This window comes from Podarcis pityusensis (assembly GCF_964106645.2).
Source record: "Podarcis pityusensis genome assembly, chromosome: 4".
Taxonomy (NCBI): domain Eukaryota; kingdom Metazoa; phylum Chordata; class Lepidosauria; order Squamata; family Lacertidae; genus Podarcis; species Podarcis pityusensis.
The window spans coordinates 16,314,468-16,331,528 of record NC_138027.1 but is presented as its reverse complement, the minus strand read 5'-3'; the positions used below and the strand labels follow the sequence as shown (position 1 = coordinate 16,331,528).

Sequence of the window (17,061 nt, the reverse complement as noted above, 5' to 3'; positions counted from 1 at the left end):
CCCGTCCTCCATTGCCCCAGATATAGCTAATAGCATAGCAAAGGAGCTGGGGAGAAAAAGTCAATGACACGTTATACAATTTGACATCAATTCCTCGCACGCTTGATAAACCTTGAGGCAACCTCTGTATTTAGTATGATAGCATTCATAGTACCAGCCAGTGAAAACAACAATTCCCAACAGATTAGGAAACAGGATTTTCCCCCAGCTCCAAGAGAAAGTCCTGCAGGAAAAATGCAATATACAAGATTCACAACATATTTACAATATCTTTTATTTCTGCACAGAGAAAAGTCTCTTTAAAACTCTTCACCTCATGCAGCAATTGAAAGTAAATAAATAGAAGCACACAGACAAAAGTTAACCCTGTTTGAATTCAGACATGTCCTCAACCAATGGGAGGGGAGAGAGGTAGCGAAGCCACATTCATAGAATCATAGAATTGTAGAGTCGAAAGGGATCCTGAGGGTCATCTAGTCCAACCCCCTGAAATGCAGGAATCTGAACAAAAGCATCCATGACATCTTGTTCGTTATGTTTGACTAGCAAACTGTCTGTCATTGTGACTGGTGTGGTGCGGATGACAACAGGACAATCGAGTAGGTGGGGAGGAGGAGACCAGCCTGCTCTCTGTGTTGCCCCAGCCGCTGAGAATCAAGCACTGCTCTTCATCTACATAGTGCCACTTTGGGTTCTGTCTCTTGGTCACACTAGACTGTGACACAACAGTAGGATTTCAGTATAGCTAGATCATCAAAGCCCATCAAAAGCTTCTGGTTGAGCATAGACCAGATCAAAATTTACAGAGCGAAACCACAGTGTCAGGGACTGGACTGAAGAGGAGGCTTGGGAACAAGCCCCTCTTTCCCCTCTGCTTCCCTTGGAGGGGGGGACCAGCTCCCCTTTCCCCAGTAGTTTCCAGAGAAGAGGGAGAACAGTAATTATTATTATTATTATTATTATTATTATTATTATTATTATTACCCACCCATCTGGGTGGTTCCCAACAGATCGCCAATAAGAATGAAACTTCAACCATTAAAAGCTTCCCTAAGCAGGGCTGCCTTCAGATGTCTTCTAAAAGTCAGATAGTTTATTTCCTTGACATCTGATGGGAGGGCGTTCCACATGGTGGGTGCCACTACTGAGAAGGCCCTCTGCCTGGTTCCCTGTAACCTCACTTCTCACAGTGAGGGAACCACCAGAAGGCCCTCCTCAGCGCTGGACCTCAACATCCAGGGTGAACAATGGGGGTGGAGACGCTCCTTCAGGACTGTATTACAACAAAACACAGAGCTGCCAAGTTATGAGATCTTAGGGGAAGGAGGGGGAGTTGGAAAACTGCCAGCAGAGACTTCCTTGGAGAGCACAGAAGCCCCACCCTCACCCCGTACTTGTCACTCACTCAGAATTCAACAGCAAAGGGCTCAATGACTTTTGACTCCTTAAACCTCCCGTACAGCCATGGGCTGTAGCTGGGGAAGGAAGGGGCTCAGAGTGAGCAACGTCACCATGGCGTTAAGACTGGGCCGCTTGCCTTGCTCCACAATTGCTGAATAAAAACCACAAATATGAACTCTCTTGTTTCTTCTTTGAACCTCGATGCTACCAGGGGAGGAGAGAATCCATTGAGCCTGACACACACATTCCCTATGCCTCATATAGCATGAGGGGAGGTGCCCCACAGGAGTTCGACAGAATCTACCCATCTCCTAGTTAGGGATGAGCTAAACTGCCACTTCCACCTTGTTCCATTCTCACTGGCACTCACGTCATAGCTCTGCCTTGTCCCATTTTGCGTGGACTTCTTCTTGTCAGAACGGACACAAAGTCCACATTTAGGCTGACTGCATTTTGTACCCACATCTCACATAAAATATGCCACTTTCGATGCATTTATCCTTAAGATACAATGTGTGTTTTCATGCACACTTTTCCCAGAACGAAACTATATTGCAAAATCTGGAGATGTGCTTAATACGGCTGGCAGCAGCGTTCTGGTCTGTAAGCGAGCTCAGACTAGGTTGGTCCACTGCGAAAAGCAGCCCAGAACCAAATCCCTCCCCCATTCCTGCTCCTGGCCGCTGGGTGGAATGCATTTGTCCGTCCATGGCACATAAATGTTCTCCCATGCGCCTGTGTGGCTTCTGTGCCATGGGCAGAAACCATGCCATATCTTTGGGGACTATGAGGACTTTCGTAGGCTCTAGAGTTATTGCCAGTTGCACACACTGAACAAAATGCACATCACATGTGTATCTTCTGTTGGCAATAAATACAATCCCTTCACAGAAACCCATTATTTAAGAGAGAATAAAATGCTTGAGAGAACACACCTCTCTGTTCTGAAAGCAGTAGATTTCTAAAGTGTCATCTGCTCCCCCCCTTTTTGCATTATGAACATTAAACTTCAGCTTTCTTTTCTTTCCCTGACATATATAAACATATATATATTCAAATGCTGGTATTAATTCTGTAAATCTTCGAAACGGAACTGATAATTTCTTAAATATGCAAGTATACAGAGGTCACCACACAGTTTCGGTATATCCTTCCTGAGTTTCAAAGTCACACTAAAAACATATAACCTCTGTCAAAATTTACTAAAATAGCTTTTTCTTCTTTGCCGTATCAGAATTAATTGCCCCTTGCATTTACAGTGTCTTTACGATGTGAGGTTGCGAGAGGGAACTGAATCAATGTTAGGCAGTAAAGTGGCAGGAAAATGGTAAAGAACATACAGTTTTTCTACAGTTGAAAAACAAAGTATTGCTCATAAAAGGGAACATTCACCATGAACGAACAATGAGCGTGATTCAGTCCATGTCAAATACTTCTGAAGCCCAAAGAATTCGAGATACTGTAGTTTGTCACAAGTGCTGGGGATGCTAGCTGTGCAAGGGTTAAACTACAGCTCCCAGGATTCTTTGGGGGTTGAGACAAGTTTGCAGTCTAAGGGGGCAATCCAAACCCCAGCTGCAAATTGCGGAGGGCAGAATGGGGCACAGATCAGCAGAGGCACCATTCCATTTACAGCCTTGTCCTGGTGGCAGGTGATGAAGGTTGGGCAAGAGGATTGTTGTATCAGCCTGCAGCTCATGCAGCCATCATGCCCAAGTAGAACAAGGTGCCATCTCATGACAGAAGTGGGACAAGCTGCTGCGATGTCAAAACTGGACGATTGTTCATATAGGTCAGCCATGTCAGCTCAGAGTTGGAACGGACAAATATGCAAGCGTCAGTTTTTCACCCCCCGCCCCAATCCCAAGTCTGGTTTGCCCCATTTCTGCATCACGTTGTGAACTGTATTATAAATCCACATGGAAAATTTGTACTCATTTAAGCGCCTGTTTTTGTACTAATGCACACATTTTTGCAATAATCTCCCCCTAATATTTTTCAACATACTTTTTTTTTACTAATACGCATGTTCCTCTTATACATGCTTTTCTTTGTATGCATATTCTGCTTGGAAAACAGCACCATTTGGAGAAGTGTCAATTCAAATGATAGCTGTAGTTTTGGTCTGCACATAGTTTCAGAAGGTCCAGATTTCAGTGATCTGCATTAAAATGAGTGGATTTATCTTTCTTTGTCCCCTAAATCTTGGGGACAATATCTGTTCTATATTATACATAAGACAGGGCTGGCATTCAGCTGAAGATGCAGGCATTAATTTTCTTTTCCCTAAGAGAAGGGGAAATTGTTAGAAGTCACCATCCACAACACATCCTGACAAGACAGTGCAAGCATTCTGCTTCCTGAGAACCATATTTTGTATAAATGTTGAAGGACCCTGGTAGACCTGCTGTTTCTACATCCAAGTCCAAGGCTGGTTTCAGCCTGTTGGTTTGTTTACCTTCTTCTTCTGTATTCCAAAGCCAACTTCATATCGATACCTAGCTATCAAATATAGAAACATGTAAACAGAAGGTGCGTTGCCAAGAAGACAAGATTCCAGTCGCCACAGCACGCTCATTCAGTAGGGGAGAACACAGGACAGGGTAAGCAGGAACAAGATGTACAACTTTAAGAAAAGCATTGTTGGAATTCACAAAATGGCGCCCTTCTGCATCCACTGTCCCCCTATCTACAAGGTCTCGGTTTTGAACTGGTCATTGTTATTTAAAGCAGGAGACGGCTTGCTCTTCTGAACTTCGGTCCCTGCTTTGGATGTGTCCTGAAAAAGCAGCCTCGGCACCCACAAGGACATTAAGATCCGTTTGTATTCCTTCCGGAAGTTTTGGTTCAGAAGTCCATAGATTATTGCGTTAAGGCAACTGTTGAAGTAGGCCATGAAGTAACTCACCACAAACAACCACTCGGGAACCCTGGGCGCTATTTCGGAAGGGTTGATGGCCACAGCCAGCCCAATGAAGTTCAATGGTGCCCAGCAAAAGGCAAAGATCACAAACACAACAAACATGGTGACAAAGTTCCTGAAGTCACTCGGCTTCAGCCTCAGCTTGACTTCTGACTTTACTCTCCTCCGCACTTGGATCACCAGGATCCAGATTCGAAGGTAGCAGAAGCTCACGATGGTGATGGGCAAGATGAAGTGGATGACGACCACGGCAATGGTATAATAGGAGCTGGCCGTCTGGGTGAAGGTGCACGAATAGATGCGCGGGTCGTACTTGAGAGAGCCGACGAAAAAATTGGGCACCGTCGCGATAACCGTCAGCACCCAAATCAAGCAGACGTACATCATGGTGTTCCACCAACCGTACACTTTGTCGTACGCAAAACTGTGGCATATGTAGCAGTACCTGTTGATTGCGATGGCGGTGATGTTGAAGATGGAGCCAATGACGCTCAGTCCCATCACAAAGCCGCTTGCTTTACAGTGCATATCCCCCAAGGACCAGCCATTGTGGAAGATGGCCGAGAGCACTAAAGGGAAAGGGTACAAGGCCACCACTAAGTCTGCCAGGGCCAGGCTCACCACAAATGCATTACCTAGGAGGAGAGAGAAAGAGAAAACACACACTAATAATAATAATAATAATAATAATAATAATAATAATAAATTGGAAATCCCAACTCACAGGAAACTAACAAACACCTTCAAGTGACAAGTAATAAGGAGCAGCAGAATACCAGAATTGCATGCCTGTTAAGACTGAAAATCCAACTCTAAAATACGGACACTCCCCAAAAACTGAATATTGTGTTCTACCAACCTATGCCCACCTGAAGAGTCTTAGGGACAATCACCCAAACACAACACTATGTCTTCACATAGTGATCTTCAGAGGGTGCAGTTGGGGGGTGGGGAGTTGGTGACTGCCTCTCAGTAATAGTCAGGAAGATACCTGCCGTTGATCTACCAGTAAGTCTCCCTTCCAGCCCTTCAAAATGGCTGAAGTCCCCTCACTTTTGCTCTCATGATTTGTGATTTAAACTCAGGAGGAGGACACCTGTTGGCTCATGATATGTTAGAAAGCAAGGATACCCAAAGTGATATTCAATTTCAGGTGTTGTTGGGTCCATCATCCATCACCATTGGCTATGTTGGCTGATGAGAGTTGGGGAGGTCCAACATCGGCAGGGCACCATCTTGGGTACCCCTGGTATAAACTTCACAACTGTATGCCTGTCAGCTCATAATCTTCTTTGACTCTGCTAACTGATCAGGATGCTGGCGGATGGGATGACCATGCTCATTCATTTCTCAGAATTGCAAATAAAGCCCTCCATCCCACAATGGGGAAAGTAATAATAATAATAATAATAATAATAATAATAATAATAATATTTATACCCCACCCTCCCCAGCCAAGACCGGGCTCAGGGCGGCTAACACCAGGTATAAAAACAATTGATTAAAATACAACTTAAAAACAAGATTAAAATACAACATTAAAATGCAGCCTCATTTCAGTAGAAACTCAAATCAAAAACTTTTTTGGGGATGAAAACGTCAAATCTTCACGAAGGCCAACTATCCAGACTGGTCCCATGTGGGCCAGAAAAAAGCCAGGGAAGTCCCCAAATAGGAGTTCCATTACAGAAAGAGAAAGGAAAAAGGAAAGAGGGGGAGGGGATCAAGTTGATTCCAAGCCAAAGGCCAGGCAGAACAACTCTGTCTTACAGGCCCTGCGGAAAGAAACCAGATCCTGCAGGGCCCTGGTCTCATGAGACAGAGCGTTCCACCAGGCCGGAGCCAGTGTTGAAAAGGCCCTGGCTCTGGTTGAGGCTAATCTAACTTCCTTAGGGCCCGGGACCACTAGGGTGTTGCTATTTATGGACCTTGAGGCTCTCTGTGGGGCATACTGGGAGAGGTGGTCCCGTAGGTACGAGGGTCCTAGGCCGTGAAGGGCTTTAAAGGTCAAAAGCAGTACCTTAAATCTAACCCTGTACTCCACCGGGAGCCAGTGCAGCTGGAAAAGCACTGGGTGAATATTCTCCCATGGCAGGGACCCCCGTGAGGAGCCTCCCTGCAGCATTCTGCACCCGCTGGAGTTTCTGGGACAGCTTCAAGGGCAGCCCCACGTAGAGCGAATTACAGTAGTCAAGCCTGTAATTGCTTCTGGGTTTCAGGAAACCTCAGGAAGGAGAAGTGCTCTTGTGCTCAGGTCCTGCTTCCAAGCTTCTCACAGGCATGTGGTCAGCCACTGTGAGAACAGGGTGCTGGACTAGACAGACCCCCTGGCCTGATCCAATAGGCTGTTCTGGTGTTTTTATGTTCCTATGGCCTTAACCAAGCCATTTGTCTCTTAAGTTTCCTGTCCCTAAATTGGTTGCAACACTGATCTCCTTTGCAGGTGAAATATACTCAGAGTCAAGAGTGGATTTCATGCTCTTTATTCAGCTCATAGTGGTGAGGAGGGAGAAAGTCCCCTCAAAGTATCTGCTTTATATACATTATTTACACAGTGGGTTGCACGTGATTGGCTAATTCTGGAATTCTCCTGTAGGCCAATCAGGTTGTGGATTCACTTCTATCTGGAGCTGGATTGGGTGGCTCCTGCAGACCAATCATACTGCTGCATTGTTCTAGGACCAATCAGACTGCTGCATTCTGAATCCTATTGTTCTAGGACCAATCAGACTGCTGCATTTTGGATCCTATTCAACTCAGTACATAACAGCAGGGTTTGCCTATGAGGACAAAACTACTCTTGTTACTCCTTTTGCAAGCTAAAAAAAAGGAATGATAGCCCCTGTTATGGACTGCTGGTTCATGATGCAGTATGTTTACTGAAGCTAAGCAGGTCTGGATCTGGTCACTGCCTGGATGGGTAGACCACTGGCTTGAGTTCCATGGAGAAAAGAGAGACAGGATTTAAAGGTATCAAATAAAGATATTCTGGAACAGTGACAATGAATCACTTGCCTCTTCTGATAAACGGCACAAATTGAACTGACCTGCAGGAATGTATTTTCCTGTGAGTGATGATGAGCTGCTTGCTTTCAACCACTGATGTTCTGCCACCAGAGCAATTTGGGAAGAAAGCACCTCCTCTATACACTACTGAAATGCTGACAACAATGTAGAAAACTCAAAGCAATAAGAACCCAATGAAAAGAAACAAAAGCTTTCAAATGCTTAGAAGTCTCTGGGATCCTTGAAACGCATTCCTCCCCTCCTGGCAAAGCAATGGAAGCTCTTTGTCGATCTTTAAATGATGTTCCTTTCATCACTTTGCTCTCTCTATATAAAAAGCAATTCTTTTCTCCCCACCTCCCAACAGCAGGATATTAAAATTGATATTTGAAAAAAAGGGAGCGCATTTCTCGCAACATTTCTTCCGCAGAGTTTGTGGGATGAAGGCCAAGTCAAATCTGCAGTGGTTTTCTAACTGTATTTGTAATAGGAAAGCTCTTAATAGTAGGTTTTTGATAACTGGGCAGTAATGGGTATGGGGAGCTTTAACTGGATCTCTGTTTGTTTGCCTGCTTTTATGAAAATAAAAGTAATATACACCACTTTGCCCCATATATGCCCACTCAACCCCTTTGATCTGTGGACCTGGCATTATTAGAAGTGCCTCATAATACTCATCCTGCAATCATGTTGGAAATTGGTCATTTGGTGTGGTTGGCACATAAACTTTGGAACTCCCTGCCTATTGACACCAGGCAGATGCCCTTGTTATATACCGTATTTTTCGCTCCATAAGACGCACCAGACCACAAGACGCACCTAGTTTTTGGAGGAGGAAAACAAGAAAAATATTCTGAATCTCAGAAGCCAGAACAGCAAGAGGGATCGCTGTGCAGTGAAAGCAGCAATCCCTCTTGCTGTTCTGGCTTCTGGGATAGCTGTGCAGCCTGCATTCGCTTCATAAGACACACACACGCAAAAAATACGGTACTCTTTTGGGTGCCTGCTTAAACATTTTTGTTTAGGCAAGTCTACCCAGACACACAGAAGTCAGCATGTTTTCATCCCTTTTACTATTAATTTTAATTAATTTTTAAATTGTTTTAACTGTTGTTGTTTTTACTGATGATTTTAATATTTCTTGTACACCATTTGGAGATCTTACTATAATCAAGAGGTATAGAACTGTTGTTCAGTAAATAAATAATAACTTGCTTTTAATTTTTTTAATGCACTTATCCATCCATCCATCTGAATTTTTTATAGAGTTGGAGAACACCTCAGAGGTCATCTACTCCAACCCACTGCTAAACACAGAGTGCAATCCCTGGTAGATAATCACACCATACTTCATAAACATATGTGGCGTTTGCCCTCCCAGGTGTGTGACATCATACTGGGTTCATAGGGAAAGGGTGAACTAATTGTAAAATGACTAACCAATGGGAACCCAGGGGGCAGAGTTAACTGTGTATATGGTTTAAGCACAGAGGTTTTTTGGAGGAGTTAGATTTAGGGTGGTTGAGAAGACAGTCTGGAGTTAGAAGAGACAGAGAAGAGAAGTCTGTGGGTTGGGCTAGTCTGGTGTGAGAGAGGGAGAGAATTTGTTAAGACGAGTCAGTCAAACAGTTGAGATAATCAGTCAGAAGGTATTAGGAAGTTATAGGCCGGTAAAGAAACTAAAGTTAAGATACTGACATGAATATTATCTGAGAAACCATGAACTTATTAATGTTTGTAAAATAAACTTGGGTTTTTTTTGGTTCACTTTTAACAACTGACTGGGCTCAGTGTTTTACCAGAGAGTAACTGGTTGGTGGCAGCGGGGAAGCGAGCACAGTGGTGGCACAGGGATCAATAGACCGTTAAATGTCTGGGGACCCTGTGTGATCACCACAACATCCAAGGATGAAGACTGTACCTCTTACCATTACGAAGTTCCTCCTAATGTTTATCCAAAATCTGCTGGTCCTAGTTCTTCCCTCTGGTACAACAGGAGACAAGGTTGCTTCCACACCTTTGTATTTAACACACTTTTATATCACTTTGCCAGCCATGTTTCACCGCAAACAATCCTGGGAACTGTAGTTTGTTATGGGCACTGAGTGCAGTTAGAAGACACCCCCCACACACACACATGCCGCCACAGAGTTACAATCCCTATAGTCAATTCCTTTTCCAAAGGACCTCTGGCAATGGCAGGTCTGCAAGAGATATACACCAGCTCCCTCAGCCAGTAAAGCAAGATGAGCTCTGCAACCCCAGAGCCGTCTGCGACTGGACCTAATGGTCAGGGGTCTCTTTATCTTTACCTAACAACTCCCAGTACCTCTAAGAAGCTACAGTTTCCATATTCATTTGGGGGGAGCTATGGCTGTTGAAGTGATATGAGTATTAGAATTCCTGCTCCATGATTGCAGTCATGGGATTTTTGTCTATCACATGACGGTGTATGTTTTGACTCCACAGAGTGGGAAGTGACGGAGACAGGATGTTTGTGTTACTGTGTTCCGTGAAGTGGGACTATTGTCCTTTGTTCTTTTCCTCTTTGCTGTCTGATGCTAGAGAGAGAGGGAGCCATGTTGCAGTGCTCCGTGTGTGTTTATATGTAAATAAAGTAGATTAGCCAAAATGCTGAGTTGCTGAGGTCTGTCACATGAAATGCGCAAACTCTGCGGATCCCTAAGTGTGCCGGTGTCGGTTGGCATCAGTCGTTGTGATGTTTGGGCTGAAGAAAGCTTTTGAAGCTCCCGAACGATTGACCAGGAGGGAGAGAACATGCCAGTCGGGCATGTGTCTCTGCCAGGGTCCTACTCGAGTGTAGGCTGAACCCCTGACAATGAGAATGCCATGGTGCAGGTGTGACCCAAGTCTGCTCCATCTACTGTGGGACAGCCCCTCAGATATTTGAAGGTAGTTAAAATGTCCCCCACAACCATTGCCTGAATTCTCTCTTCCAGCCTAAACACAGTCCAGAGTTTCAAATGCCTCGTCTTGCTTCCAAAACTGGAATGGTGCATTCAGAGCCTTCTGCTCATAGTTTAGGGTTGCCATATTTTGAAGAGCAAAAAAGAGGACGCTATAACGGCTCTTGTTTTAAGTACCCCTACTATATGTAGGCTATAGAAGCTGTGATATATTGCTGGGGGAGGGGGGCAGGAGAAGAGAAGAGGAAAGCAAGTCTTCAACCAGCAGTTATGTCTATGTCTCATCCAGAAAGTATAGCCAGACACATTTTGGCGAATTTTAAAGATGTCCACTCAGACAGAAATTTTACCCCTGACAAAGATGACATGTCCTGGAAAAAGAAGACACGTGGCAACCATAGCTCGCTGCACCTCTGATGGTGCCTGGTTTTGCTTCTAGCCCCCCCCCTCCAGTAAGTGGCCCTTGGAAAGTTGACTAGAAGGAAATGTGGCCTCTGGAAAGGCTGAAAAAGGCCCCGCACCTCTGTTTTATGCATCCTAACAAGAACAATTTACAGGTGTAAGGTGGAAGCATGCCCCTGATTTTTAATACAGAGGGATGGTGAAAATGCATACAATATTGGCTATGCTTTAAAAGTACAACGTCCCCATGGTGGAAGATACTCAGTATTTCCATTACGGTGCCTCCTTGTACCTTTTCCTATGCAGGGTTATGCCCCAAATAAATGTAGCCTTAATTAAACTAGTTCCCCTTTCTTTGTAGTGAATGCATATGCAATTTCGTTTTGTTTTAAAAGATTAAAATATAGATTATGCAAAGCCAGTCCCAGTGGGGGGAAGAGACATCTTATTGCCAGCTGATGTGGAACAAAATATATGCAGAAGTAAGTTGCCATGAACAACAGCAACAATGGAAATCTGCCAGATACATTAATGGAGAACTACAACTACAGTTGTCAGCACACCAAAAAGCGGAGAGATGCTAATATCTAGAAGTGACACTCTGCCCTTACCATTATATCCTTCTGAACGTGAACAAAACATAACCAAGTATAGGACCAAGATGAGGACTGCGGAGCAGAGAGCGAGTCCTGACATGATAAAGGCTCTGTGGTTGAGTGGCCCCCGAGTCCAGGAATTGTGTATGGCAGCCTGTTCTACATGGGGTTGCACCCTCCCTCAAGGAACAGGTATACAGCCTGAGTTTACTCCACATCCAACACTGTTGACGTAGACACAAGTAGCCTCCATTGTGAGAGCCACTTACTAGCTTCTGCTGGTTCATCAGCTACGACCATTCTGGGATGAGAATAGGCTGGTCATGGTGGTAAACCCATAACTCCCAAGACAGATAACTGCAATGGGCTCTACTGGTGGTTGCCGTTGGACATGGGTGGGGAACCTACACTCTTGTAGATAATGTTGGGATACAGCTCCTAATGGTTGGAACCCATCTGTCTCAGGAGACAATGGAGTGCTCATCTGAGGATGAAGTCAAACCAATATGTTAGAGATGACCTCTCTGGGGCGCAAGGCTGGGCAGTGTGTATGGAGATCCTGGGCTGCTCAGGTGACAAGACCCTGTTCTTGGCCTTGCTCACGTCATCTAAAGGAAAGCAGAACAGTACGTTTGGCACTAACTTGGCTGCAGGAGCTGCTGGAAGGAGGCATACAAAGCGCCACCCAACCATCTTAGGGACTCCACTCCAGATCTGTGTCGGGTTTACACCTTAGCCTTTTCTTCTCCCAAAGATGCCCTGCAAGGCAGTGGAAGTTCAGGATCAGAGTTCTCCTTCTGCTAGACAGGTCACCTTCCCAGCTAGATGAACCCCATCTGCCCCTCACTTCTCTCTACAGCACATGCAGAAACTGCCTTCTTGACTATTGGACCCACAGTTGATCTCATCTGCCAGAGCCTGTCTTTCCATGCAGGCGAAGTCTCTAAGTCACTGAAGGTTTGAGACACCTGGTTTAGCTGGCCAGTGGAAGCCGTTCCTAGGGTGAGGCTGCTGTCTCATGCTGGCAGCTTCTAGGAGCCACAGGTAAGAGCTGAGTGCAAGGTGGGGGACCAAAGGTGGACGAACTACCCCAGAAGAAGCACGACCTGTCCCACACCAGAGGTACTACCTCTCCCCTAACACTCCATACATACCATACAGTCATGTGATAGACAACAATCTCATGACTGCAAACACAGAGCAGGAATCCTAACAGGGAATTGGGATCCAACAGTGTATGGAGGACATTATGTGACACCGGAGAAATATATTTTCAGAGCCCACCCTCTTTTTTGTGATTCTATATATTTATTTTTTGTACTGGTAAGTTTTCAAACTGTTTTTAATGTTGTATCTTAAATTGTTGCAACCTTAAATTGAAAGCGGGGGGCAGTTCACCATCATCATCATCATGCTGACCTATTGTCCTGCTCTCAACTTCCTCTTGCACGGTGATTGTTGCCAAATACGCTAGATCTTTTCATATCCCAAATCTTGGAAGCATAATATAAAGTACCCAAAGCCACAAATATGTGCTTGATATACAGTATCCGATAATCATAGAATTGTAGAGTTCGAAGGGACCAGAGTGTCAACTTGTCCAAACCCCTGCGGTGCAGGAACCTTTTGCCCAAGCTCACACTCCTGAGATTAAGAGTCTCATCCTCTACCAACTGAGTCATCTCAGTTCTCTTCTGTTTCCTGATTAGCAAGCAAAAGCATGCCCTCCAACATTTCTCTGGTGACAATAGGGACGTCCCATTCCATCATGATAATTTTGCTATCTATACCCCACACATCTTACTGGGTTGCCCCAGCCACTCTGGGCGGCTTCCAACATATATAGAAACATTAAACATTAATAAAATAATAAAATGGGGTCTGTGTGGAGAGGGTAACAACGTTCAGATTTTTGGGCATTGAATTACAAGAGGATCTGTCCTGGAGTGTCAACACAAGGGGGCTTGTGAAGAAGGCGCAGCAGAGACTGTACTTTTTGAGAATACTAAGGAAAAATCATCTTCCGCAGAAACTGCTGCTTGCCTTCTATCACTGTGCCATTGAGAGCGTGCTTACTTATGGCTTATGTGTGTGGTACGGAAGCTGTACTACCCAGGACAGGATGGGGTTGTGCAGGGTTGTTAAGGCAGCAGAGAGCATTGTTGGCTGCCCACTCTCCACCTTAGAGCAGATTTATGCCACAAGGTGCCATAGGAAGGCACTGGACATAGTAAAAGATCCATCGCATCCTGGTCACTGTCTCTTCGAGCTCTTGCCGTCGGGACAGAGATACAGGACGATGAAGACAAGAACGAGCCGTCTTAAGAACAGCTTCTTCTCCAGAGCGATCTCGGCCCTGAATGGGAAGCCCGGACTTTGAAAGTCATCTAATCTCCCTTGCTGTATTATACTGTATTGTTTAATTAGTGTTTTTATGGAGCAGTCAAGTAATTTCGTTGTCCCCGAAGGGGGCAATGACAATAAAGATATTATTATTATTATTATTATTATTATTATTATTATTATTATTATATTAAACATTAAAAAAAAACCCTTCCCTATACAGGATTGTCTTCAGATGGCTCAGGGGTTGGATAACTCTATACCCTTCAACATTTCTCCAATGAAAATAGGGGCATCCTAATGAAAAGTGGGATCAAATCAGAAACCGGGACAGTTTCTCTAAATCTGGGACGTCCCTGGAGAATAGGGACACTTGGACGGGTCTGCAACAGGTCCACAGTGCTGCAGGTGTTTTCTCTGTTTGCATACTCTCCTAACCTACCACAGGTGGTAAAATAAACAATCCTCATCAGTCCATTGTTAACTGGGGCTTTAAGCTCCCCCACGCAGATAAAGCTACTCAGCTACCGCCTCCCAAGAAGATCTCATTCAGCATTAATAAAGGTGATTATAATGACTCTCTGTTGCCACCTTGTGTCTCAGGGTAATTCCATGAAAATGTCAACCTACAGACTCATTTTTCATTTATATACAGCAAGGATGGCCAACAGGTAGATCGCGATCTACTGGTAGATTGTGGGGTGCCTATGGTAGATCGCGGTAGATCACGGGACCCCTTCCACCCCCCCAACAACTTTGAGCTCCCCAAAAAAGTTCAACAACTTTGACTTCTCCCAAAAAAAAAAGCTCAAAAAAATTGACTGCCCCCCAAAAGCTCAGCAACTTTGATTTTGACTTTCTAAAAAAAGCCCAACAACTTTGGCCAATCCAGTGGGTAGATCACCGCCAGTGTTTTTATAGCAGGAGTAGATTACAGTCTCTTGCAAGTTGGACAAGCCTGATGTACAGTATATGGTCAACATGTTCTATATCATTTTAAAGACAATTTCCCAAAGTTTCATTACCTGACAACAGTTTCTTTAAAATGACATTGTACTCATGAGTAAAACAAGAAGAGGCGTGACATGCAAAGTGACGGAAAATTTCCTCTACTATTTTTCTACAGTCCAGTTAAAGTCATCCCTAAAATAATATAGAATCTGTTTTAAAATGGAAAATCAAATATTGAAAGATACGAACACTTACTTCCCGTCCCCCCCCCCAAAAAAGCTGAAAAGCCATATCTTGATTGTGTTCATGTGAACGTAAGCAAAGTGTTAGGTATTGCTAAAGGTATTGCCCAGAAGTGAAGATCTTACTTTGCTTCTGTGCTATACCCACATTTTGAGAGGAGTGTACAGTGGTACCTCAGGTTACATACGCTTCAGGTTACAGACTCCGCTAACCCAGAAATAGTGCTTCAGGTTAAGAACTTTGCTTCAGGATGAGAACAGAAATTGTGCTCCAGCGGTGCGGCAGCAGCAGGAGGCCCCATTAGCTAAAGTGGTCTTCAGGTTAAGAAGAGTTTCAGGTTAAGTACGGACCTCCAGAATGAATTAAGTACTTAACCTGAGATACCACTGTACATGACTGGTCCTCCTTCCATAACTGGTCTTCCCTTCCATAACTTTGGGAGAAGATAGACCCTGGTCTGTTCTCTAGGCAGTGGTCCTGGGTGTGACAGTGGCTCTTTCTTCCATCTGTGAAACGTCATGGGGCATGCCACCAAATCTCACAGCAGCCACAAATTTAGCAGGCTGTTACCTGAATCAAACCACTCTTTTTGCAGCCTCTGCTTTCCCATCAGCCACCTGCAATGTAAGCATAACATCAGCCCACCTTGCAAGGTCGTCGTAGTGCAAAAATGCCAATGAAGTGCTATGACTACTCAGAAAGCGCTTCAGGGACTGGATGCATTGTTATTCGTGCCAACTGATAAGCTGAGCTACATATACATTGCATTCTTTTATAATGCCCACATCATAATGCTGTTATGCAAATCTATGGTGTGTCCACGTTTGGAATGCTGTGTGTGGTTCCTGTCACTTCAGAAGGGGTATTGCAGAGCTGGGAAAGGTTAAGAAAAAGGCAACAAAAATGATCAAGGCGATGGAGCAACTCTCTTGTGGGGAAAGGGTGCAGTGTTGGGGACTCTTTAATTTAGAGAAAAGGAGAGTCAGCGGTGACAGGATAGAAGTTTACAAAATCATGCATGGCATGGAAAAAGTGGATAGAGAAAAGGTTTTCTCCTTGTCTCATAACACTAGAATCCAGTGAGGCTGAATGTTGGAAGATGAAAGAAAGTGATGCAGCAGCCAAAAAAAGGGCTAATGCTATTCTAGGCTGCATCAACAGAAGTCTAGTGTCCACATCAAGGGAAGTCATAGTACCACTCCATTCTGCCTTGATCAGACCACAGCTGGAGTACTGTGTCCAATTCTGGGCACCACAATTTAAGAAGGATGTTGACAAGCTGGAATGTGTTTAGAGGAGGGCGGCCAAGATGATCAAGGGTCTGGAAACCAAGCTTGATGAAGAACGGTCGAAGGATTGGGGTATGTCTAGCCTAGAAAAGAGGAGATCTTCAAATATCTCAAGGACTGCCACATGGAAAATGGAGCAAGCTAGTTTTCTCCTGCTCTGTAGAGTAGAACTCCAACCAATGGCTTCTGACAGTAAGAGCTGTTTGACAGTGGAACAGTCTCCCTCACTGGAAGTTTTTAAGCAAAGGTTGGATGCTCATCTGTCATGGATGCTTGAGCCGACATTCCTGCATTGCAGGGGGATGACCCCTGGCATCCCTTTCAGCGCTACAATTCTGTGATTTTACTTCTTCGTGCTGTGCATGAAGTATGGAACTCATTATCACAGGAGGCACTGAGGACCACCAATTGGATGGCTTTGAAAGAGGATTGGACAAAGCAGTGGAAGATAAGCATAGCAAGGGCTACCGACTCCGATGGCAATGTTCTGTCTCCACTGTCTCTGAATGCCAGTTGCTGTGAACTGTAAATGGAGACAGTGCTGTTGTGCTCGGATCCTGTTTGCAGGCTTCCTGCAGGCATCTGGTTGGCCAACATGAGAAGAGGACGTTGGACTACATGGACCATTGGCCTGATTGAACAGACTCTTCTTAAGCTATTATATGCTCAAACCAGTGCAGTCTTTTCCCATGCAAAGGATCTTAGTAGAGGTCTAGGAGATAGTCACATGGTGTGTTACAGGAGTCATGCAACTGCAGTTCATTGGGAATTTTCCATGATTTGTAATAACAGGTCAATATTGAATTACACTGCTATCCACAACGTAATCCAAGCCCCAGGCGGACACAGGGCATATGACACCAACACTCAGTAGAACGATTAATAACTGCCAGAATAGCAGCAATCCCAGTCTGCCCTCTTAACGGGCACAGTCAAGTCCTGAAGATGAAGAATACCAACAGGCATGGCAAGTGATAACC

General features: G+C 44.6%; 2 protein-coding genes across 2 annotated transcripts in view; both read right to left on the bottom strand.

The window, feature by feature from the left end:
• FAT3 (FAT atypical cadherin 3) overlaps positions 1–17,061 on the bottom strand; it is a 719,557-nt gene that overhangs the window by 90,071 nt on the left and 612,425 nt on the right. The gene's annotated exons all lie outside the window — the stretch shown is intronic.
• The window catches only part of MTNR1B (melatonin receptor 1B), a 50,595-nt gene continuing 33,642 nt past the window's right edge, over positions 109–17,061 (bottom strand). The window contains exon 2 of the mRNA XM_081002280.1: positions 109–4,959. Coding sequence (XP_080858406.1) covers positions 4,091–4,959 — 869 coding nt within the window. The 3' untranslated portion in view covers positions 109–4,090. The remainder of the gene's footprint in view (positions 4,960–17,061) is intronic.